The sequence below is a fragment of the Melospiza melodia genome, chromosome 3 (genome assembly GCF_035770615.1).
Source record: "Melospiza melodia melodia isolate bMelMel2 chromosome 3, bMelMel2.pri, whole genome shotgun sequence".
Classification (NCBI taxonomy): Eukaryota; Metazoa; Chordata; class Aves; order Passeriformes; family Passerellidae; genus Melospiza; species Melospiza melodia.
The window spans coordinates 35,196,265-35,221,981 of NC_086196.1; the positions used below are offsets into that span (position 1 = coordinate 35,196,265).

Sequence of the window (25,717 nt, forward strand, 5' to 3'; positions counted from 1 at the left end):
TGCAGTAAACAACTTGGAGGGATAAACACCTATAGTTAGATAGAACTTTGATATCTTTAAGTCAGTTTTATATTTAAAGACAAATCACTTTATCTCTCATTGTATACTAATGTTTTAGCGTAGCCAAAGCTGCACAGATAATGGAAACCCATGTATCATTACCATGAATATAATTACAGGAAGGAGGTTTTTGTTAAAGAAAAGCAAGTGATAGAAGAAGGTTATGCATTTTTGGTGAGAACTTGTTTGTGACTGCGCAATGAAAATCTGAGACATGCCAAGATGGTTGTTTTGCATGTGCCTTCAGCCCTGTAACTAATATTAGAGTTGCCTGTTGGGATGAAACAGTAGTATTCCTTGCCCTTGCTTGTCTGTGGAGCAGGGACATGTCATTGTTCTTGCTGGGGAGCGCTCTGGGGTCATGCCGTGCCAGTGTGAGTGTGACACAGGAGCAGGGAGCTTTGCAGGGGCTGGGAAGGGGGAGAGAGTAACTGAATTAATGCAAAGGCACAAACAAGAAATGACCTTGTTTGGGGAGCACGTTTCCTTGTGAGTAGGGACAAGTAGTAATTATCCTCCTTTCAGTGCTGAACTAACAAGTAATTACTGTTATTCCTTAATTAAAGTATGCAAATTGGAGATTTCTTTTTTTTTTTCTCCCCAGACTGAGTTAAATACCGTTATTCACAACTGACAAAAGTTCTCAATATTATTTTGGTTCATCCTTGAAAAGGTTCAGTAACCAAAAGAAAGCCTAACAAAAAAAGCAGTGAACCAGGCCAGACATGGGTCAGGGTATAGAGGACTTGCTCAGATTATGTGCCTCCAAAGGCTGTGGGGATACCTGCAATTTCACACAGTGTTTGCAGACTGAGTTTTTATGAATGCACCTACCCTGGTGCTGCTGCTGAAACTGGGAATTTGGGGTGGACTGGGCTTGTAAATCAGTCCCACAGGGTATGGGACAAAGTACTTGCTTTTTATGGTAAGTTTCTATGAAAGACAGAAATTTGCAAGAGGTTACAGTGTTTGCAAAGGCACTGGGTCAGTTATGATTCATAGAGAGCAATCCTGGGGAAGACTGTTTACTCTCTCTTTACTCTCATTAATTCATTGGTGAATTTCTCACCAGGCATTTGCTGCAGACCTTAGGTAGCTGGTGCGAGGGTGAAGTTACTTAGTGGTACAACTGCAGAGTAAAACTACTCTTCAGAGTTCTGAAAAGCCAAACTGCAGTGGTTAGTGGTAAAACTGCAGACTAAAACTACTCTTAAGAGTTCTGAGAAGCCAAATACAGATGCTGACAAGAGAAAAGAGGATGGGCATGTGGCTGTGGCAATGAACTCCATTCAACTGCTCTCTGTCCTGATGCCCTTGTGACTGCAGCAATCATCTAAAAACTCTTCCTAATTTTAACAGCAGGGGTAATTGTAGAGGTTATTTTCCTACCTAAGTGTTTTAAGATGATCAAGTCCAACTGTTAGCCCAGTGGTTATGCCAATTCCACCACTAATCCAGGTCACCAAGTGTCACATCTACACATCCTTTAATTAAGTACCTCCAGGGATGGCGACTCCATTTCCCTGTGTACCCGCAGTGCAGTTGTGGTGAGTACCAGTCATTGGTTTTTCTGGGTCTGGATTGAAGGCACTTGAGACAGTAATTCTTGTTCAGCCCATTTGGTAAAGAAATATTTCCTAGTATCCAATCTAAACCTCCTCTGGTGCAACTTGAGGCTGTTTTCTCTTGTTCTAATATTTGTTATTTGGGAGAAAAGGCCAAACCCCATCTGGCTACAACCTCCTTTTAGGCAGATAGTTATAGAGAGCAATAAGGTCTCCCCTGAACCTCCTCTTGTCTGAACTGAATACCCTCACCTCTTTCAGATGCTCCTCGTAAGATTTGTGCTCCAGACCCTTCCCAGCTCTGTTGCCCTTGTCTGGACACACTCCAGCACCTCAGTGTCTTTCTTTCAGTGAGGGGCCCAAAACTGAACACAGCATTTGAGGTGTGGCCTCACCAGTGCCAATTACAACGCTCAGATGGGTTTCTGAAGACAAACTTGTGAAGCCTTGGAAGATTGACAGATCCAGTGTTACTGGGAAGGGCTATAGGTTTTTCACAGCTCCCTATATCTGAGGCAGGAACTGGGAGCTGGGCAGAACCAGGGTGTGCCCCCAAGCCCTGATTTCCATGAGCAGGGTGTTTGGTGTAGCACTTGGCAGCTGAGGGAAGGGAGCTGCTTCCTGGTTCCGTGCCACGCTGAAATCCCCACTCTGCTGTGCCCTGCCTTTCTTCCAGGTGTGCCAGCTGCCCAGGTGCCTACCTGCTGCTCTGCAGAAACACTGGGCTCCTGCACCATCACAGTGCACCCTGAGAAACATATTTGACTGGTTGGAGACACAGTGCACAAAATTATAACAGAACTCTCCACAGAGAAGCCAAATGACAATTTATATCCACCTGGGAAAGGAGTAAAAATGAAGTAAAAAGGAACTTTTCAGATTAATAGTCAGGATGAGGCTCTGAGGACACAACAGACCAAGTAGAAAATAGCTAGTTTGGTGTAATTTATGTAGAAACATACAGGAATAGCTATTTGTATAAAAAATAGAGGAACTTGAATCAACCATGTTGCATGCAATTAATTAGCCGTGCCTTGCAGTTGCCTGAGGTTTGCCAAGGTCGCTGGGAATGCAGGTGTTAAAGAGCAAGCCCATTTTAACTATTACAACTAATCCTCAGCTTTTTTAGAAAGCAATGACACTGTCATTAAACACAGGAATAAGTGGATTTACTTTGGTTTTCTAAAACATGTTATGTTCTCCTAATGCTTCTGGCCACAAGTGTGTCCTATGTAAAACTACCTTACCATTTTTTCTGACTCCACTGTCACTGATATGAGCTGTATTTTGCTTCTATTTTCTATATTACTGAAAATTTTTGTGAAGCTACTTTTTATAATATTACAAAAATTCTTCTTTTTGTGAAGAATTTTTGTAATACTACTATTAATGCCTTTGCATTATTACCTGAGAGGCAGACCATATATCAATGAAACAGGAAGAAAAGAATGTGGGGTAATGGAATTTCATAATATTTTTGCCTTTACTTCCCTTCTAAATGTAGCTAATCAGGTGTTTCTTTGTCATGTAATTTTAGTAAAATACCTTGGAGTAACTTAGCGGAAGTGCTGCTCCTGTTATCTTGTTTATCCTGCACATTTTTCAAGGGGGCATTTTTCATTCAGCAGTGTTGTGCTTTCTAACTTGAATGTGAAAAATGATCCAAAGCTGATAACAAAAATACATCCTTTCTTATCAAAAATGTATACTTTCTTATCACCAATAATAGCAAGGCACACATCATTTTCTGTACCCACATAGAAACAAGAGAATTTCAATTTTCTCTTTTAACTTTTCTGCATTTTTGTGTTTTAATTTTTCCCTATTTTATTGCTTTAGATCTTATTTTTGAATTGGTACTTGATGTGATTTTTTCAAAAAGGGTATGAAAATATGCTTCTATGCTTCAAAACTAGAACCTGGCACAAAGAAAGGATATAGATTTTCAGACTACAAGATAGAACCAGAGGTACAGACCTTCTGAATTAGGTTTTTAATCTCATGGCCAATTTCTAACCCTTGTAATGAGCAAATTACTCTCAGTGTTAATTCTTTGCATCACCTTGAGGGCAATACTTCTTCTTAATAGAAAGCTAATGCCATCATGACTGAAATGGTGCTAGTAATACTCACATACAAATGAAATCTTATGCATTCAAGATAGGCCAAATAAATGAAAACATTCTTCCCTGGTATTTTATTTCTGCTTGCTTTGGATTTATTTTGAAAAATGGGAGAGTTGCTTTCAGCTTTGGATGAAATCCTCCCCCTGCTCTGACAGCTGCAGGAGCTGTGTGTCAGGGAGGTTTCTGCTTGTAATTGCACAGCAAGTCTGACTCAGTTCAAGAAGGGCCACCTTAAAGGTTGGGCGGGTTTGATTTGCAGCTTTATGGTTTCTTTACTGAAACTGCTGTCAAGAGCTGTAATTACTGGTATGAATTTTTGAAAAGTTGTCACTGGACTAAAATAAGGACTAAGCTACCGTGCTGTGGGTAGCTTCAGTATTGCATTTCTTCCTAAATTGTTGCAAGTTTCCCTTTTTTCACAGGACAGGCATTATGAAATTCCATGAGTTTGTGGCAAGATTTTTTTTGGGAGGACACTTCTTACTGAAACAGAGCTTTGAAGTATTGAACTTATCTGCAGCTACTTTTGCTGATTCTTATGCTGTATTACACACAACTTGGCCAGTGACAAATCTGCATTGCATTGTGGACAGTGTCCTGCAGGGCAGTTTGGCAAGGAAAATAAAGCAGAATTGAAATGCCAGCAGAAAGACAGACGTCTTATTTTGTTGTTGCACTGATCTGAAAAACAGCTTTGGGTCAGTTCAGCAGGGGGTAATATTCTGGCTTGAGCAGAACAGTTTTAGAATTACTTATTTTTCCCAGTAGAAAACTGAATTATTTGGCAGCACTCTTTCCTGTTGGGACTCTTTCTTCAGACACTACATTATTTTCTTTGGGAAATCATTCTGCTTTTAGTATTTTTGTGCAAGCCACAGAGCTGGTAATTGATAACTGCTTTTAGGTTTTTTTAAGACTGTTGGCTTTAGGGAATCCAAAATGAAAGACGCTTTCTGGAATCACTGTGTGTTTCTTGAGGTTTCCAAACCTCCCAAGCCAGGATCAGGGCTCAGCTGGGAGATAGCAGGGACTGCTCCCAGTAAACTTATGTGGGTCTTTTATAGCCTTGGAGAAAATGTTTTAGGTTCTGTTTTTGTCCTGTGCTGAGCCTGAGCAGTGGATGTGCCAGCGACAAGCCCAGCACACTGGCAGAAGAAGGATGTGCCAGAGGCAGAAGTGTGAGCAGGAGGAATGTGGTGTTGTAGCCCTCATTGGGGGATCCCCACAATCTAAAAAGCATTAGAGTTACAGTGTGCCCCAAACCATGTTGTTCTGGTTGTCTTTTGGTTTAAATTGAGTTTTGGCTGCTTTCTATGCAAAAAGATTTAAAAGTATCTGCCGTCAACTTTCACGTTACATGGAGCAGTAACAATAAACTCACTTCTTTTTTGTTTCTGTGTTTGTTTAGATGACTTCCACTTACCTCTTGATGTTGTACCAGCTGTGACAGAGGCCCTTGACTCCAAGAAGAAGGAGGAAGACTTGCACAAGGAGAGCAGAACTTTCCACTACTGTGAGAAAAACACCATGGACCTGTCAGACAGTGACCGTCCTGTCAGCTTTAGTTCCACTTCCTCCTCCACATCCTCCAGGGACAGCCACTGCTCCTTTGGAAGCAGAATGACCTTGGTTTCAAACAGCCACCTGGGTCTGTTTAACCAGGATAAGGAAACAGGTGCCATCAAGCTAGAGCTGGTCCCAGCCAGGCGATTTTCCAGCAGCAAGACATGCAGAAACTCTGCTGTGGAGCAAGAGGATCCTGAGGGAAGCCCTGAGAAAAGGCCAAGCATGCCAAGGAAAGCAGAACCAAAAGGAGCAAGCAAAAACTGTGCAATGTCCCTGGTCACAGAGCCCACCACTCCAAAGCTCCTCTACGTAGACAGAGTCGTCCAAGAGATTCTGGAGACAGAGAGGATGTATGTGCAGGATCTAAAAAGCATTGTCAAGGTAGGGGGCTTGGTTAATACAGTGTTGACTGTTCCTTAATGCCATTTTTTACATTGCTTGATTTCACAATGGGACAGATGGACCTGACAAAGGAACTGGCATTTGCTGGTCTTTATAAATTAGTGTAACATCATTGTTCAAATGTATTTCTAGTTTTTATTTAATTAGATAAATCTAAGATGTTACTGTGTGTTCATGAAGAAATAAGAGAAAAAAACATCCTACAGCTGACAGCAGTAGTGAACAAAGAGTGATAAAAAAAAATTAGATTGCTCTGTGTCATAGAATGTATAGTAAGAAGCAAGAGGGATTTAACTGCCTTTTATGCTTTATCTGAAGGGTCTTACTAATTTTTCACAGTCTTCCCCAAGTCCTAGCCCTGCAAGTTCTTTCCTGCCTTTTCCCCTGTCCCTTTCATACAGCTCACAGCTGCAGTCAGTTCTGTCTCTGTCCTTGGTCTGTAGTATTGAATGTGGCATATGTATCTGCTGGAAAATATTGTTGCTTGGCTGTAATATAAAGGAATTACATTTTTTTAGTACTTATTCTGAAGGGGTGTAGCATTTATTAGCAGCAGTAGAGTTTTTGTCCAATCCCTAACCTAACAGTACCTTTCATTTCTTCTTTCTAGTAGAGGGAAAAATATGGATGAGTCCTTCTGTGGATTGTTCTTTTCACTCTGTACTTGTGTCTGTGCCATCAGCATCATTGTGCTTTGCATTTTTTAAGATGACAGTTGATTTCCTTGGCTATTGTTTGTAGCCTACATGTTTAACACACAAAGAAGTGCTTAGTGTGCTCTTTGTAGAACCTGGAGCTCCAGGTAGGTGTATGTGGCCATCTGAGATAGGAAATACCAGCCAGCTGGAGACACTCTTCCCCACCTGCAGCTCTAAGCTGCATGGTCCCACAATAGCAGGGGAAAAATGTGAAGGCTTTGATAACTAAAATTCATGTTGTGATTAAACAGCAGTACCCCACCCTGCAAAGTTCTGAGAAAGGTTGCTGCTTCTCCAAGATTTCATTGGTTTCCATAGCTGGTGCTGTTTCACTACATTCAACTCTTGCCTGAGTTTCATTTTGGACTGTTTAAGGTTGTCAGATGTTGCAGAACCAAGTCCCCTTCTGTGTATAGTAACCACCCATAAGGCATGATTTCCATGGTTTTGGTTCCTTAGCCCTCACTCATCCTCCTGTGCTGTGAACTCTACAACTTGAGAAACTGAAAACTAAAATTAATATCTTGTAACAGATTTTCCAATTACAAGCCAGAATACCAATAAATGTTTTCTGGAAAATACTTCAAGCATCACTACAGTGGATGTAGAGTGAATAAGGCAAATGCATTTTTAGTTATGGAAGAACTGAAGGAGTTGTGAACCTGTGAAATGCCCAAGCCTGTTTCCTGCAGCAACTGATAAAGAATCTAGAAAGCTTCGTGTGAAACTGTCTGATCCAACCTCCCAGCTCAAGCAGGGCTGTCCTGGAGCACGTGGCAAAGGATTGTGTTCAGATGGTCCTTGAGTACCTCCAATGAGGGAGACTCCACAACATCTTTGGGCAATCTGTTCCAATGCTCAGTCACCCTTCCTCATGTTCATGTAGAACTTCCTGTGCATCAGTTTCTGCCCATTGCCTCTCATCCTAGTGCTTGGCACCCCAGAGAAGAGCCTGGAAGCATCCTCTTCACACTCTCTCTTCAGGTGCTTCATTGACAAAATTCCCCTCTTCTCAAGGTTGAACAAGCACAACTCTCTCAACCTTTCATTGTAAGAGTGATGCCCCAGTGCCCTAATCATATTCATTGCCCTCTACTGGACCCACTCCATGTCTCTGGTGCTGAGGAGCCCAGGACTGGACACAGCACTCCAGATGTGGCCTCATCAAGGCTGAGTAGAGGGGCAGAATCCTGTCCCTTGAGCAGCTGGCAATGCTTTTCCTAAGGTACCCTAGGATACCACTGGTCTTCCTGGCCACAAGGGCCACTGCTGGCTCATGGAGAGCTTGTTGTCCACCAGGACCCCCAGAACCTTATGAGCAGAGTCTAAAAGTAGTAAGGAGGGCTGGGATTTTTTTTTTTTGTGTCAGGGTGGGGTTTTTTTTTGGCAGAGGGAGGGAGAAAGAGGAGGGGGGCAACCCACATACAAAGAGCTGAAAACTGAAGAGGTATCAGATTGAGGACAGCAGAAGAACAAAAAGGAAAAGATCCATAGGTGCTATTTTAATCACCTTCTACCCCCATCCAAGAACTATCATTATAGATGTAGTCTAATGCTTTTTGTCCTCTAGTAGAGGGATTTGCTGATGCTACATTCTCTGTAGGCAGTAGAAACGTACTTAAAAAGAATATGTTCTCACTGTTGTTTCCAGGACTTTCAAATAGGTTTCAGGGCTGGAACTGAAAGGGTGTCAACTCTCACATCCATGAATCTACATTCTCTACATTTCTGGTATAAAAATGCAAAGCAAATTTACATATATTTTCCTTTCCTTTGGTGGGAGTGCTATTTGTTTGGGTTTTAGATTTTTACGGGGTGGGAGCTTTTTTGTATTAGTTTCGGTGGTGGTGTTGTTTATTTATCTTGATCATTTCTTTTTTATATCCACGCTCTTTCCCATTAGCCACATCATTAACAAATACATAAACCAGGATGGAAGGCAGTATTAGCCCCTAGTCTATGCCACCAGCCACTGGCCTCCAACTAGATTTTGTGCCTGTGATCACCACCCTCGGGTCCTGTTGGTTCAGCCAGTTCTCAGTCAAACTTTCTGTCTGCTTATCCAACTCCTGCTCCTCCAGCTTGTGCATGAGGATGCTAAGGGAGTTAAAAGCCTTCCTGAAGTCAAGGTAGACACTATCCACTGCTTTCCATTCATCTACCGAGCCAGTCATTTCATAGTTAAAAGGTTATCAGACTGGTCAACATTCCCCTGGTGAATACCTGATGGCTGCTCTTGATTACCTTTTTGTCTTTAGTGTGCCAGGAACTGGTTTCCAGGGCTAGCTGAGCACAAATGACCTACTAACATGGATGATTGTGAAATTGCGTGTAGGATCCTGGTACTAGTCATAATACAAAAGTCAGCTCATTAAGAGTTAGCCTAGCACGGTATTTTGGGCAGTGTCCTTTCCAGCCTATCTTGTCCTTAGAACATGGAGTTGTCATGCCTGAAGTAAAATACTATGGAGGAATGGGGCAAAATAGAATTTCACCCTTTTTTATGCCCATATTGACCTAATGATGTTAGGTCATTGGTTAGTAAATAAAAGTCATAAATTCTGTTGCCTTTTAAATATCTGGGTGATTTTAACACTGCCAGGTTGGTAGACAGAAGTAGAAGTTGACTTCATGGAATGTGGTTAATGTGATTTTTAAGTGATCCTGGAGAGCTGCTGAGGTTTTCCAGTTTTCTTTCCAGCTGCTGACAAGAAGTATTTGGCAGGCTTAGGATGAATGAAAGGAGGCTGTACAGGTGCTGTTTGGCACCTTTGTTCCAGGATAAGCATTGAAAACCGACTGTTTTTCTAGCAGTACAGCCATTTTGCCTGTGACCTGGAAGGACAGTTAGGTTAGCATTGTTTTGAGGCACGCTGCTGTGATTCTTGCACAGGCAAGCATTGCAACAAGGATAGAGTGAACTTTTCCACCATTTGCTACGTTTTATCAGATGATCTGTTAAGGATAATTACAATTTCGAATGAGTGCAGCTTGAAGCTTGTTTTGGGCAAGTTTGTGATGAGAAATTGGATACCTCTGCTTCCTGCTTGTGTCATGCTGACAGGTGTACTGGCCAGGACAGAACTCACTGACCTTTTCCTCTTCAGGACCTAGCCTGACTTTTTCAAGTAGTAATGTAATTATAATAGACCTAAACTTCAATTAGAGTCACTTACTGAAGTGATTTTATTTTCCCCTGAGTAAAATGCTGTCCCTGAAGTTATAAAAAAAATCTGTGTTTTGCCCTTGCAGTTCATAGGTGTCAGAAGCCCCCATTCATAATGTGTATAAATGCTTGTAACTGTAGAAAGACATAGACATTTCTGTTTTACCTTTGCAAAATTAAAGAATAATGTAAATGCACTATTACAATACTTGCATCTGCACCCCTGTCAGTATAATAATATATAATTAAAAGGTCATTGGTATCTGTAGAATGACTAGAAGGGACTAAAGTGTATTTCACCTATATTGATGTAAACATAGGTTGAGCTTCAGAAATCTTGAACTCTGTCTGAAATCTGGGAGATTCACTTATGTGAATTGATTCCTCTACACTTTAATCCCAAATGTGACTTCTTTTTTTAAAGCATCTCCACTGAACCAGTTGAAGTCTTTGTCCTTTCTCCTCTCCAGATCTTTGGTCCCCTGGCCCCCTCCTTTTATACTTAAGTCTCCTCATTTGAAAAAGTCGCATTCCCCTCTGCACAATCTCCTGATTATGATCTTTCTGCCTCTCTGTCCTAAGTCTTCTCTCAGTAAATCCCATCTGCATCCCTTACATGATCTTTTGCATTTTAGTATTAATCTTTCTCATGTTCTTCATTTCTGCTGATTCCAGAGCTCTCTCCATAGTTCTCTCAGCAGGCCTGACAACATTTTCATCACCATTCCTAATTTTTCTGCCCTCTTAAGTACACAGAAGTTAAGAGGGGTGTCCACCAGGCTTTCCTTGGTTCCCATTTTGTCCTTCCTATCTTTCTGTAGCACTCCTTTATGTCTCCTCTGCCCTGAAATTGCACAGCATGCTTTTCTATACTGTTTGTGGCTTGCAGAGAGTCACTGAGATATGGGAACAAACTTTTCCATGCCCTTGCCTCAGAGGATTGGATCTGAGCCAGATATCACTGGCAGCACCTGAGAATGGCAGTTGTGAGTTAAGGCCTTGTAAAGCCTGAGCTGAACCTTGCAAAGGACCGTTGCTAGAAATTCCTATTGAGGATACATGAATTTGGAGGGTTTCTCTTCCCCTCACCCCAGTATAGTCAAAAGTAGGGGAATTTACATTAAGGCAGCAAAAGGCACTACTCTGCAAAACAAATTCTCCATTATGCTTGAATCTGCTGCTGTCTCTCCCTGAGACACGAGGATATGGTTCATGTCCCTGCTAGTCAGCCTGGGGGTGCTTGTCTTCTCAGGGGAAAGGTCACCAAAATTTTTCAACATGAGCAAAAAAGGGCATTCTTTCTCAAAAAGCCTCAGGGGAATGGCTTTGCTGAAATCTCCTGGAACAGCTCATCAGGGAGGCAGGTTTCTGGCATGGAAAGCTTCATCTGAGGTGAACACGTCTGCTGAAGCTGTACACCCCTTGTGGGCTGGGGGCAAGCCTTGCAAGGGGAAATGTTGGATGTTTGAGGTAGATACGTGTTGGGGCACCCATGATGAAGGGAAACCCTTCTGAGAGGAAGTCAGTGTTGGAATGTTATTGTTCCCTGTTTCCTGTCTCCCAGTGCTGCAGTAGAGGACGTCTCCCTCTGTGCTTTAAGCAGTTAGTTAAAAAGACCACTCTGAAGACTGCAGTGTGCACATTGCCACTTGTGATGTGTTAAAAGCATAGCTGCTTGTGCTCTGGGTTTGCTGGGTAATGTAGCTCTGAAAGTTAATTCTTTGTAGACTCAAAACCTGAGATTTCCAGTATAGCTAAGGCATCTTTGTTCCCACATTATAGTTAATTTCTACACGTGACCTCTTTTTCCATGCCTGCTAGCCTGGGTATCTGAGAAAGATACCTTTGGATCCCTGACATAGGTTGCATGTGAAAATTTGGATAAACAATTTAAATTATGTGAAAAACAAATACTATGTTTTGTATAAATGCAGTATGATTATGCAACAGTGATAAGTTTAATTGTGATTAGTATTTGTTAAATTTTTTAGCTGAACTTTCTCGCTGCTTTTCTTTTATACATGAAGAAAGAGCAATGTCAAATTCTGATTGACCTCCTTAAGGGAAAGCTTGGCTTAAAAGCAAGGGAAGTTTTGTCTAGTACTGAGATATCACAGCTGAAACTGAAGCATCTCAGTACATGTCCAAGAGGCATTCTTGAAGTTTGTGAAGTTTAAACAGAGCAATATAAATCAGAGCAGAAAAATGTTCCACTTAATTAATTTGTAATGAATTTGTAAGTAGGTTTATTAGAGGGCAGTAGTGTTGTGTTTTGTTTCTGGAGTCGCTGTTTATGAATCAGCACCAGTGCAGGCTGCTGAGAAGGGAGGGAGGTAGGAACACCACAGGGTAGAGTTACTAAACAGGTGTAAATAGCCGTTCTGGCTACCTTTAAATAAAAGCAAATCAGACTTCATTCTTCTGATGCATTTCATAGTTCATAGGGATAGTTGCATAGATGCATTTCAAGAAGTCCACAGGGATAGTTCAGTTTTCCCTGTGGACTTCTTCCTTCCTGTATGTGAGCCATATTAAACATCCTTAAGCAACCTAATGTAGTGGAAGTATACACAAACTGGGTTTTGTGTTTGTGTCCTAAATAGTTTTAGATGCAGTTGTTTCTGGAACTCTGAGATCTTGAACAGAAGTGTTTTGCCAGGTACATATGCTGTAAACTCCTCATCATATGTGCCCTTTAATGATGCCTAACAAAAGCAGAAGCAAAACCCAAACCTTGTTTTGCTTCTGGGCAGGATGGGAATGGTTCTGGGTTTAGGAGAAAGAGGTTTTGTAGCTGTGCAGTAGGAATATCATAGGTTGTGTACAACCAGAAGTAACCTAATAAACAACTTGTGTGGTGTAAGCATCTGCTTATGCTGTGGCATGAACAGGGAGCTGTTTGTAAACTAACTTCACAGGAAATACACAAAGCCAGGGTTAAATATACCAATGCATGGTTTTTCTTATCTACATTGTTACTACTTCGGTCTTATTTCTGCTGGCAACATTTATAAATGCCTTTCATTCAGCATGTTCCCAAGTAAGACACTGAATAAAAAATCATTGCTGCCTTCTGTTTCCTTCACCTGTACTTTGCATCCAGTTCTTATCTTACATCTACATTGTAGAAACTTGCTGGGACAGAGTCTGTCTTTGTCAGGTGATTGCAGAGCTTCACGGATTGACTGGGACTGCAGACATTTAGACAGCACAAATGTATAGCTGTAGCTTTGGGTTTGTTTTAAGGTCAGCTCTGTGTTTGGACAGCACAGAAGGGTGAGTTACACTGCAGTAATAAATGAGCTGTCTATAAATGTACAGTGAGCCTTTCTTAAGCTGTGGGTGGGAGAGAAGCAGCAGGGAGGGCTGCAGCTCTTCCAGGGAGCCACAGAATTGCTGAAAAGCCTGACTGCTGCTGCTCTTGTCCTCCCTTTTCTGGCAGCAGGGTGTAAATCATTCGACCGTGCTGTCTGCAACCTCCTACCCACTTGCTGAATGTGAATGAATATAGATTAAAGGATAGAAGTTAATCTTCTGTTCTAGAAAGCTTTATTCTTTTGGGAGCAGGGAGGGAAGGGGAAGATGTAATTTGAATATGGAGTGTGCCATTTAGGAGTGCTGGTGGCAGCCAGGGGACTCCAGGATTGAAACGTCCTTCCTGTGACTGCACTGAGGCTGGAGCAGGAGGTTGTATCCCTGCCTAGGGGGGTGCATGGAGCCCTTCTGGGATTCAGGAAGTAACAAAAGAGAGGTCTGTTCACCTCTGCCCTCCTTCTTGTTGTTGCTTACTGGCCGTGGATAAGGAGCTCCACAGAGCAGAGCAGCGGCAGCTCTACAAAAGTTCATAGAATAGGCAGGAAAACTGTGAAGAAGAGGTCTGAGAGTTGAGGGGAAGGGAGAGGATGTACAGCTTATGCTGCAAAATTTTCAGTAAACATTACAATGTTTAATGAGATTATATCTTTTTTGCAGAATGATTGGGATTTTCCAGAGAAATTCCATCACGTGGAGGTGATATCTTAAAGGCAAAGACATTTCTGCATTTCCACCCAGGCCATAGTTTCTGGAGTTTTCTTTGTGTATATACTCATTTCCATTTTGGTCCATGAAAACGCTTGACTACTTTTAAAGTTGTTATATCACTGTTATTAAATATTACTTGTCAGTGAACAGTGTTCTAGTGATCCATGACCTTTAAGCCTGAATGCTTAACAAACCACATAGTAGTCTCTCTCTTTTCTGCTCTTACCACTCCTGCAAATTAAGGTGTGGAGGTAGCTGCTATTTTTCCTGGTTTCATGAGCAGACCATTTTGCAAATAAGACACTTGAACAAAGTTTTTCCTTGCAAACCACCCACTATAAAGTTCCATTTCATTGCTCTTCATATATTCATAAGAAAAGCCATCCAGAAGTCTCTGGTAATCATGTGGTTACTAGGGTTAAGATAAATGTGCGTTTAGGATGTGTGCAGATTTTCTCCATTTTGCTGGGTTTGCATTTTCATTCTTTGGAAAACAGACTCTTTCAGTTTCCCTTTTTGTGTTTTAAAATAAACATTTCTCTTCTGGAATGTCTCATTTAACTTGTAAGCGTATTGAGATCTCTTTTAAAAATGTTATCATTCATTTGCCTTCCAAATTGGGGGAAAGTTCATTTAACAGGGCAAGGGTCTACACCACAAGGCTCAGGTTCTTTTCCTGGGCAATTCATATATTGGAAGTCCAAATATGCCTTAATAATTCTCAGTGCTTTGTTTGATTATGGTTCAATAAGCTTATAATCAGACCCACTAAAGTGTGTTGAGAAAAATAATTTATAGATGTCCTGATGAAGTTTAATTTTTTTTTTTTTATTTATAATTACTAAGAACTTCCAGCTGGTACTTTTTTTGAGTAAGGTTGAGATTATTGAATGATGATTGTGATTGACACCAGTGATACAGATCTAGAAATCTTTATAGCACTTCATCTGCCTGGGAACCTCAAACTAATTGACATCCTAATTACTACTACTAATATTACAATTATTGTGTTCATTTGGCTGTTTTCATTACTGTAGGTTATTTCTTCTGTGTTTCCTTTTACCTTTAGAAAGGCGTTAGGTGAGGGCATCACATTACTTCTTAATGACATGTCAGTAAACTACTGATAGCATTTGTAATTCTGTGATCCCCACCTGTGCTCTGAACTTGCTCCTTACCACACCTCCGAGCAGCAATTCTGAGTGCCACTTTCTGGGAAAAAAATCTTATAACTCTGGTGTGGCAGTGGGTGGTGGCTGGTAACTGAAGATAAATGTGGGACATGGTTTTCATCAGTGGGTTTCAACTTCAATAAGTTCATGTGCTGAAGTGTCTAAGTGGGGTTTCACATGAGTTTCTGTTCCTGGTGATTTATCCATAATCATCTTTACAGATGTTGGACCATTTACAGAACTTGTCTGTGTATAAGCCATCAATCACAATTTCGATGTGAGTGCTTTTAATGCATCTCTGTAAAATTACAGTTTGATTTAATTGACAGCCTACCTTTCAAGGTATCTTTTTAAGATGGGAGATTTTAGCATGGAATTCCTGCAGTTGAACAAGGGAATATTATTAAACTCTGACCGTGTTTCATTAGAGCAAAAATTCACTACAACAAAGAAGGCAAAAATCCATGAGGGCAGTCCATCCAGGCAGGCTGACAGTTCAATGCTGGATCAGCTGGCGTCAGGTTTTAACCCTCCCAGAGAGCTTTATAGGCACAGCATTCATGCTAAAACTTCTCATGGGACACAAGAATAAAGTGTACACTGGGCAAAAAGAGAGGACATAAGAACCTTGACTGGTGGAGTAGACATTGTAGGACATGTGAGTCGCCCCACCCCAGTCCTAGGGGGGAACTGTGAGACAGAGCTGGAAATTGATGCAGGCATGCTCTGACACTGGGGCAGGGGCAAGAGGATGTGCAGAGCTTGCTGTAAAGGCTCAGGCTCTAAAGCAGTGACGGGGAACCCAGAGCTGCAGGAAGCTGTTCTGCTATCTCCCAGCCATGCTCACTGGCGAGGCAATTGTCCTTGCCCAGGGCCCCTGTGAATGGATTCAGTGCAGCAGAGTGTTGAGGGACCTCTCACTGACAGAGTTTTCCAGGGCAAATTCTTTAGTTCATTTCCTGAGATTAGCTGTGCTCTGACAGCTTGAAGTCCTGTGACAAGATCTCCTGACTGTTAAATTGCTGACATTGATGTGCCCTAGAAATTTCTAACTTTGTATAGGACTGTGCCTGTGCTCATGTCTGCATGGGTACAACTGTTCAAAGGCAGCCTTAACCAAAGAAAGCGTGTGTTTCCAAGGTGCAAGACATAGTGTTAGTACTAAGGAATCTCTCACTGCTAATTTTGGCTGACACGTAACTCCCCCTGTGGCTTTCCATGCGTGTGGATGAAGCCAAGGGGACCTACTAGGGGTCACTACTTCCAGGCCTTAGTAACTGCAAATGGGACAGTGTTTTAATATCTATAATATAGGTGAGGAAGTTGAATGTCCCCCGGGAATAGCTACATAGAAAAAAGTACTTTTTTTAAAAAATCCACTTCTCTAGGAAAAATTTCAGTTAATACTGTTAACTTATTTACAAACCCCTAACTGTGTGAAGTGTAGGGAGATCTCTGTCATGATCACCTTACTCTGCAGTGTTAAACAGTGGAAATAAAACTTACATGTGCTTTCTCTATTTTTAGTCTTTCCTCATGCCCTGTTCTCCCGAGTGCTCCCATCACCATCAATCTTTGCCCTTCCTACATGCAGTCAGTATCGCCTTACCGTGTCACGCTTTATTGCGCTGCCCGCGGGCTGCGTGTGAGCCAGCTGCACGTGTCCCTTTGGCACTTGGCACTTCCCAGGAAGCTGCCTGCAAGCACATGTGAGCTTGGTGTGGAGCCTCCACCATCCACCCAGGGAGAGGGCTGGTGCTGCTGAGGTGGCCTCCTGCCGGCTCAGACACTCAGCTCTTCAGCAGGGATATCGGAGAGGAAAGAATCAATCACAAACCACAGCTAGTGTCAGATTATGTGAAGCAGATGAGTTATCTTGGCTGCTCCCATTTGGAGGGGGGCTGGCCGTCAATGCTGGGAGGTCTTCTCCATGTCCTTTTCCCTTGATGGCAGAGTTAGGGCTCTCCAAGCATGTCCTTGGATGTGTAGGCATGTCCTCCCAAGCCCACCTGCAAAGCCTGGCATGCCCGTTTCCCACAAGGGCAGAGCTTTGCTGCTGCTGTCAAGTAGCAGTCTAGCATGCAAGGTACAGAGGGATGTAAAGCAAATGGAAAAGGTGAGGAGGAAGCACACAGAGCACAGGAGCTTTCTGCTCACACTGCAGAAGAGAGCAGAGGAGGCTGTGTCTCCAGGCCTGCATTGTCCTCAGAAAGATCCTGGCTGAGGCTGTTGGTCAGTGGCAGCACTGTGCTGTGCCTCAGTGGCCATAGCCCCAGCTAGGGGCTGGTGTTTCAGACCTGTCCGTGCTTTGGTCTCTGTGAGCTGTTTCCAGCTTCAGATGTCTGTATAGAAAGCTCCACCAAATACCAGTAAAAGCAGAAAGTAGAAAGACATGCTCACAAAAATTTTCTTTTTTATTTAGGTTTCTGGGTTTGCTTGTAGTGAATCTGTAGGGCGGACAGTGCAAGGATTTTTAGGTTTCAATCCCTTGGACTCATATAGCCAAAGGAACCAGAGCAAGATAGCAAAGTATGCTTACAAATATACATTGTAATATATACACAAATATACAAAAATATACAAATGTACATTGCCTTTGCAGAGCAAAGCAGTACTTTAAATAATTGAAAAGAGCTTCAGTGAGCTGCCCTGACCAAAATTCATCATCCTTGGCCACCTGTTGTGTGGATAGCGTGCTATTCTTTGAACCACAAGGCATTCAGAGTATGCTGCTGTGCATGCTGGATAAATTAATAAATAAAATAAATAATGGGGGTAAAAGAATAGAAAAAAAAAATCAAGCAAAAGGTGAATTGGTACATATTACAATTACCTGTAAATAAGCACTGGGAAGCATTTTATAGTGTCTAGTCTAATGTAGATCTGTTGCCCAACTTTCTTAGTGTGCAAGTGTGTGGCTGGTTGGGGCAGCATGGCTCGAGCTAGCAGGCTACATACAGGATCCATTCCATGGCATGTTTTCCTTCTGGCCTGCAGCCTTTTCCTCCAAGCGGTGTAGAAGCAGTGCTTAGGTGCCTAAGGCTGCTGAGCTGTTTCAGTGGTTCCTCTTCTGCACAGCCATCTGATTTTGGCTAAACAGATCGGTGTTGGGTAGAGGGGAGTTGGGAAAAAATATGGCCATGAGTATGGGCTAGTACTTAGGAGTAAAATCTGCTTTACTAGTAGCACAGATCTAGGGAGTATCAGAAAACTGAGGGTCTGAGTGATGCTATAGCACTGCCTGGATCATGTCCTGCTTGATTTAATATTACCTATCCTTCCTCTGTCTACAACACTGCTAGAAGCCATTGAAGTTTTGATAAATACCTGGTTTTAAATATTTTTAGGTCAGAGATTGAGATTTTGTGATGTAAGTCCTCAGCTCTTGAACCCTGAAATCAGAGACATAGGGCAGCTTCTCTTTCTCCTGCAGCTTGTTTAGGCATTAGAAAGCAAAGTTTCCTAGTGGATAGAATCCCTTTTTGATTCTTTTCTGGTATTGATATTTAATCAGATTTTCAGTGCTGTGTGCCTTGTGTGCCTGCCTCTTAGCAAAGGTGTACCTGTGCCACTACACTGCTCTTTTAACAATTTTGCTTCTCTTTTGTGATATTTTTATATGCACACTCCTGCCCTGTAAAGGGATTATGAAGAACTTGTATATATGTTTCTTGCAGAGCAGAATAAAAATTGTTTCTCATTTTACAAGGCAGTCTGGTTTTTTACCCATTTTTTTAAGAATTACTATATTAATATTAGCATTAATATTATCCCTTTTAATGTGCAATTTTAACATTACCACAGTAATGGCTGATTTATTCTATGGTCTAAACAACAATAGATGGAGTGGAGTTTTTAAAGTTAGGGGTGCATATGTGTTCAAACAAGAACCCAGGTGGCTAGAGAAAGGTCCCACTCATTTGCATTTGGTTTCTAAAGTTTGGTCATGGAATACATTAATCAGTATGTGAAAATAATTTTGCTCATGTTGTGCTTTTCTTGACAGTGTTCTCTCATTAGTGATTAATATTTTTTAGCCTCTAATTTAGTGTTTTCATAATTTTATTCCTCTAGAGATCTTTTTTTTTTTTTGTGATTGTGGAGGAGGAGACGGTAGTTAGGCTATGCAGCTTCTAACAGACATTCCTTCTGATGGATTTGGCATGATGAAAGACAAATGGGGAGAACATCAAACCCAGCAAGAAGGGCAGGGCAGTCTGGCAAGACTCTCCTAGTTTTTGGAGAGTTTCAAGGAAAAGGGAGGAGAAAATTATGAGAGCAAACCATGGTCCATAAATTGATCTAAGGAGCTGGACATTTGTGAGGGGTTTTTTTGTCCTATAAAGTAAGCTAGGTGTTTATGCCATAACTGCAGAGAAGCAGTAAAAGGCAAAGGTTATAAACAAATCATTCGGTGCCGACAGAGGGTTCATAGATGCTGACAAGAAACAAATAAAGTGAATAAGGTCAGTACTCTGTTCTGATATATTTCATTGATTTCTGCACCATGTCATTACATTTGCAGCCTGCCCTGTTATCTTGTAGCTCCAAACCTTTCATTATGGCTCCAGATGATAACAGCTGTTGATACACGGCTGTGACTACCATGGGGGTAAAGTACCATTTGCTAAGAAATAATGAGGAAAACCCCCACGTCTGGGTAGCTTTGATCTGCCTGTGGTGTTGTCCTTGCAGAAGGTGTTATATGCCAATACTGCATCTGTTTCCTGGATGAGTTCATGAAGCCTTTATGAGAACACACGTGCCCTATAAAGCAGTATAATCAGACAGGTCCCACTGGCTGAGCCAGTGCAAGCAATGTGCTGCTGTGCAGGGCCTGGTCTGCAGGACTCTAATGTGTTAGAACTGTCCAAGGTCCACCTTTTTCACAAAAATTTGAATACCTGGAGCTTTTTGCTGTGTGTCTATCTGCTTACACCAATAATAGCAACATAAACATGTCTGTAGTCTTAAGTCAGTAATATCGACAAAGTTAGAAAGCTAAGCCAGGACAGCAGTCCCCAAATTGTGTAATTTCCTAGCAGTATGAGGTGAGGTATAAGATAATTCTGAATCCCAAGCATTTTGAAGAAATAACCGTCTTGCCTTACCCTAGGGAAGCACAAATCCACCCAGTTGTTTTTGGTCTGTTTCTGATCTGAGGCTGGATGAGGAAGGAGGCCTGAAGCACAGTCTGAAGGAACTTCTAGCAAAAGGGTGGTGTTTGTCTAGCAGACTGTGGGTCTGTGGTGTTTGTAGGCTGATGCTGGCATATCTTACAGGAGTGCAGGAAAGCTGCCAAAGCACCTGCAGGCTGCTGCTTGACAGCAACATTAGAAGGGTGTCTGGTTCCCCCTTTCTTACTAATAATTGGTAAAAGACTAAGAGTAGGTGTATGTGAAGGGAAGTCAGGCTAAGAGGACAAAAGGAGCAGAAACCAGGTCATGCATATAACACTGTCTACAATACTGGAAATAACTGTGGACTGTTTGTTATTTTGAAGAAACCCAAGCTTCAGCTATGTTGAAATGAATGAATTGGAAAGGAACTCCTTTTTATTCATTAAATGTGCTGTATGGAGTTACTTAATGTAGGATTTCCATTCCTCTGCAGTCCAACCTTGTCATATCAGCTCAGGGTGCTGCAGTGTCCCTGCAGTGCTAAAAATGTTTTCAGAGGTTCACAATTCCACTGGAGCTTTTCTATTCTTTGCTTTTATATGATGAAGATGTGTCTCAGGTCAGAAAAGGTTATTTGTTTAGTACTATTACTGGAGTAGACCTGAATATATTATCTGCTTCTGCCTTTGACCTAATGTACTGCTTGCTGCAGTTCTGTCTGCCTCACCATCCTGAACCTTTTCACTCTTCTGCAGCTTCTGAGTATAAATAAAAAGCTGAAGTTCAGGGAGCCTGTGGATGTGATTCCAAAGACTTCCTGCACAAATGTATTTCAAGGTCAGGGGTGGGCTCTGAGGCTGCTGCCAGCCAGGAGGGAAGGTAGAGTAAGTTTGGATGCTGTCACAGGAGAAATGACACAGCTCTCCAGGGACTTGCCTGTCCATTGCTACTCATTGCTCTTCTTAAAGACACTGAGGTTACCTTGAAATAGACTTACTTGCTTTGCCCTGGTGAAAAATACTGAGTTTTGGGAGTGATGAGGGCTACCTTTAACTGGAGGTGATGATGGAGTGTGGATTATTGATAGGGGAAGGGGACAGGAAATTCTGCTGATACCTCAACCTGAATCTTGGCTACACCTCTGAGTTTGCTGACACTGCTTCAGCTGAACAGAAGGATATGGGCATGGAGGCTTAAATGCTGTAATTCTTAACCTTCCTTATGAGGACATCTAGAAACCAAAAGTCAGGTCCTTGGCTGATTCAAACCCTTTGTCTGCACAGAATTTACACAGAATAAATCTTGGCCAGTGTATGTGTTCTGTAATACCTTTTTCTATGTGACTCTGGAACACAGTTACATCTTAGAGGTTTTCGTGGTCTTTTTGGCATTTCACAGGGTTCCTTCCCCACAGCACCCTGGAATGCTGTGTTGCTTTTGGGAGGTTGCCACACCACGTTGTCTAGCCACAGGCTAAAGGATTTTATTTATTTTTATTTCACATTGTTTCAGCTGTTTTCACTTTTATTTCCATACTCCAGCAGAATTTCTTTGTGAATGTGGCAGCACATCAGGTTTCTTGTTTCATGAGCTGTAGTTAAATAGCCTGCTGGATTTGTTTGCCCTTATGAGAGATTTTTAATACTGTAGCAGCAACATAAAAAAGGTGACATTGAGCTCTTATCGAAGTGAGGGAAGAGGTGGGAAAGTTATTCTCCCAGAACACTGCTAATTTGAGCTTTTCTAGCTGTCATGTTCCTATTCAAATAAAATCCCTGGATGAGAGTCTATCAGTCTTGTAAGGGCAAAAAGAAATTTTTGCTAGAGTATATAGCAATGTAATTTGCAAGGCAACTCTATGCTTTGTAAATTGCATGGACATAAATACATTGAGATCTGTCTTCTACATACTCTTCATTCTTTGGTAACCATGATTTTTTAAAAAGTAATTTATTCAGTGGTTGCTTTTTTGAGCCTCTGTTGCTTGTGTACTTTCTGTTCTTCATTATATAGCTTTTCTGTTACTAAGACTGCATTAAATGACATTCTTCATCTCTTACGTTTTTTTTGTCTTTGAGCCAGACAAATGATCAATTAAACTGTCACTGTGAATGAAATTTGAAAACCTTTGTTTATCAGTAGCGAGAGAAACTTTGGCTGTGCTGTCTAAGAGGTATAACTTAGCTTTCAGCCTTTTGTTATTTTCTTGGTTTCAGGGAACAGATAAGTACTGTTACCGTTCATAATAGAGTGACTGTTCTCAGAGGGGCTGCTGAAGGCTTTATTGTAATAATAAGGTGAAACTGATATTCAGAGACTCATCTTGTACAATAAAACATAGCTCTGTTTACTGATTTAGGAAAGGAGGAAATGTCTCAAGACCTCCCTCTCATTTCTCTTGTAGGATTACCTCGACTGTATAAGTGATCAGACCAAGCTGTCCCTGGGAACAGAGGAGCGATCAGCCCTGTTTGGAAACATACGGGATATCTACCATTTCAACAGGTAAATTACTTTTTAGCTAAATGGAAACATCTCAATAGCCTGGGTTAACGAGAGGGAGCAAACCAGCCAAATTCACTTTCATTACTTTTAAACTGCCAGGATCTATAAATCAAGAAATTATCTAATTTTAATTCTAAACAAAGTTAGTTTGCTGACACCAGATTTTTTTAGCTGATTTGATGCACCAAGATGGTCTCCATGTATTTTTTTTGCTTTTATGCTGGGTATTTACATGATTGTAAGCCTAACCTGCCCTGTGCTTTAACTGAGCTTAATGCAAGACCACTGTAGAAGAAATTCTTGCCTTAATGAAGAGATTTTTTATTCCTACTATATCAGCTCCTTTTGTATACCTATGTGCATCACCCAGATCTGGCTTTTGTAGTGTTTCATGCTACTAGGTGCTCCCTGAATTCATTTCTCAAAACTGTATTCAAGTACCTTTCCTTAATTGAATTTTTTTGTTCAGTGTCTTTCCAGCCTTCTCTAAAACGCTGCAGATGGGATTCTAGTGTGTATTGGGAGCCTAAAGTAAATGTCTGGCTTGCATATCTAGTGCCACATTGTGTGGGATCTCAGTATCTGCAGTTTGAGGAGCATGCTACTGCTGCTTCTGTCTGAATCCTCTGTTACTATAAAAATTATTAACTTAGTCAGCATTTAAGGAAAACCTGACTATTCAACTGATGCAGGAAATATATTGATGTAAAGTTCCCGCATATTTTATATACCAGTGCTCCTGTAAAATCACTCTTAGCTTTGCTATAGTTGACAAAACATCTCCCAGACCTCTGTGTTCTTTGGAGAACAGCAGATAATTTAATTGAATCAAAAGAGGATTCTGAAGTGGAGCACTTGTGTCAAAGGTCATCTTCAATGTTTTTCCATCATCATGGGAAGTTACTTTTAAGGGCTTCAACTGCTGGCATTGCTGTTTAGTGTCAAAGGAAAGAGTGAGAATGGATCTATTCAGAACTTATGGACAAAGATGAAATCTAAAGTCTTTTCCTGAAGCTTAAAATAGCTACTGCAGGGCAATGGAAATATGCTTAACTAGAAAGCTGCTGTGTCCTGCTTCAGCTACAACAACTGACTTTACTGAATGTCTAACAGCTGGAAAATACATAGTGGGAGCATGCTAAAATAGGCTCATGGACTGTTTTAGAGCCATGAGACAATGATTGTGAGCTTACAGATTCCCAGTGGTCACAGAGTGGAAAAATATAGTCCTGGCCATTATATTTTCTGATCCTTCAAAACTAGAAAAATGACAGATGTGATAGCTAGGATGCGTTTATGCCAGCTTCATTGCAAATATTGCCTACTAAAACTACTTTCAAGTATGATCAGTTGTTATACAGAATTACTGAGCTCTGCAAAAAAAAATGCAGCAGTTAAAAAGAAAAGAAAAAGAAAAGCAGTTTTGGGAAATTTTAGAGATAGATGTGTTAGAATGGTTAAAACGTCCTGGAAAGTTGTCCAAAGCATCTAGCAAATTAGTAATGTGTTTCAGGCCTTCTGATATAAAGTTCTGCTTGGAAATTGTGAGTTCTTAAAACTGAACACTCAGTGTAGATCCCAATATATCTTCAAGGATTAAGTTTACTCCTGTGTGAAATTTGGCATGTGGCTTTTGGGTCCTAAACATACTCTCGAGCCTTTTTTATTTATCCTTAGCTTCAGAAAAAGGTCCATTTGGCAGTTCCGTGTTAGTAGTTTCAGATGGTTTTTTTAATAGATTTAGAATTATCTTGTTTTTCTCAACTTTCAATTTGACTGTTAATCCATAATCAAAGATTTCAGTCTGAGGTTTTTTTTTCAGACTTGCAGATCTGAGAAATTTCATTTCAGTGAATGGGAATTTCTCTCAGCTAAACTACCTAGAATTTTTGAGTGGTGTGTTGAATGGCAAAAATGGTGGTGATCATGGTAACTGCTAGCTACTGTATGATTATGATCTCTTCTTGAAAAACTATTTCTTTCTGAGTTTCATGGTGGTAAGGTCTGGCTTCTTCTGAGGAGAAGCCATCATCAAGCTTCATCGAAAAATCAAACTATCCTAAAAGGCATTGTAATAAGACTTTCATTCATTTGACCATCATTTGACTTGAAAAGATAATGAATGCACTGTATTTAAAATTGTCAGTCTTTATGCTTCCCTCTCTCATCCCAAAGGAGTTAGCATTAGCTCCCAATGATGTTCATACAGATTCAGATTTTCCAAGCTCTGTAGCTCAGTACATGGTCTTCACTGGCCCTGGCTCCTGTGTCATGTTTCAGTCTGAGTCTTGTTAGTGGTCCAGCTGAAAGAGCACAGAGCTCCTCCAGCAGTGCTCGCTCCTGCTCCCTGCCAGGTTGGCTGGCATGAGCCACTTGCAGAGGCCAAGAACTGTGACCAGCAGAAAACCTCTGGATATTCAGGTGAACAGGAACAACACTTTTCTCCATTGTTCTTTCTGCCTCCTGCCAGGTACTTAAATACAGCCTATAATAAAAGTGATGTTTTTTCACATCAGCTTGTTATTGTAGGAATTTATTTAATATTTTCAGAGTGCCTGAGCATGACGGTTTTGCTGCTTTTACAGTGGCAGACTGCTCTTACCAATCCTGTTCTTACCATCCAGATGAGACAGAGCAGAGTGCAGTATAGGTAACAAACTCTTTCAAAAACAGGCCTTACGCTCTGGGCTTGTGCTGAAGACACAAACCACTAGTGTATTGAACACATACACATGGATTCAATTGCATGAATACATACAATCTTTAAGTGTTCCTCTTCTCTATCATGAAGGAGAAATGATGTGGTTTCATCGGAGACCTGTAGGAATAAAATGACAGTCCAGGTGCTGCGTACTTTAGGCCATCAGGAGAACTTCTGACTGCCAGCCAGCAGGAATCCTCTGAGCCTGTTTGGCATGTTTGATGTTATTTCCAAAACTCAGTCAATGTAACTGGTGGCTATGGTCACCATTGCTACAGCTTGCTTCTTTTGCTGATGTAAATGAGCTTCATGAGGTTGGGGTATCAAGCAAGGGTCATATTTTTATTCTCATTTTGATGAAGGGAGAAATTGAGCTGTAGAGGTTAAATTGTCGCTGTACAAAGTGACTTAGTGACTGCTGAACCTAAGGTCTTTGCCTGTCTTTCTTCCTTGTGACTGCATGTTGATTCCTCCCTTTCCTTCCTCCAGTAATTAGAGAAGCAAGGAACAAGTGAGGAAACTCTTCTGATTGACTCTTTTTTGTACATGCAGAGGGAAATTGTGTCTGCTTACAGGGGAAAAGGGTAAATCCCTAGATACTAAGCCCAGGAAC

At 41.3% G+C, this 25,717-nt stretch overlaps 1 protein-coding gene across 4 annotated transcripts in view; it reads left to right on the plus strand.

The window, feature by feature from the left end:
* PLEKHG1 (pleckstrin homology and RhoGEF domain containing G1) overlaps window positions 1–25,717 on the plus strand; it is a 124,788-nt gene that overhangs the window by 73,099 nt on the left and 25,972 nt on the right. For all 4 annotated transcript variants that reach the window (XM_063151273.1, XM_063151272.1, XM_063151274.1 and 1 more), the window contains 2 exons: window positions 5,160–5,698; window positions 22,303–22,403. In XM_063151273.1, coding sequence (XP_063007343.1) covers window positions 5,160–5,698; window positions 22,303–22,403 — 640 coding nt within the window. The remainder of the gene's footprint in view (window positions 1–5,159; window positions 5,699–22,302; window positions 22,404–25,717) is intronic.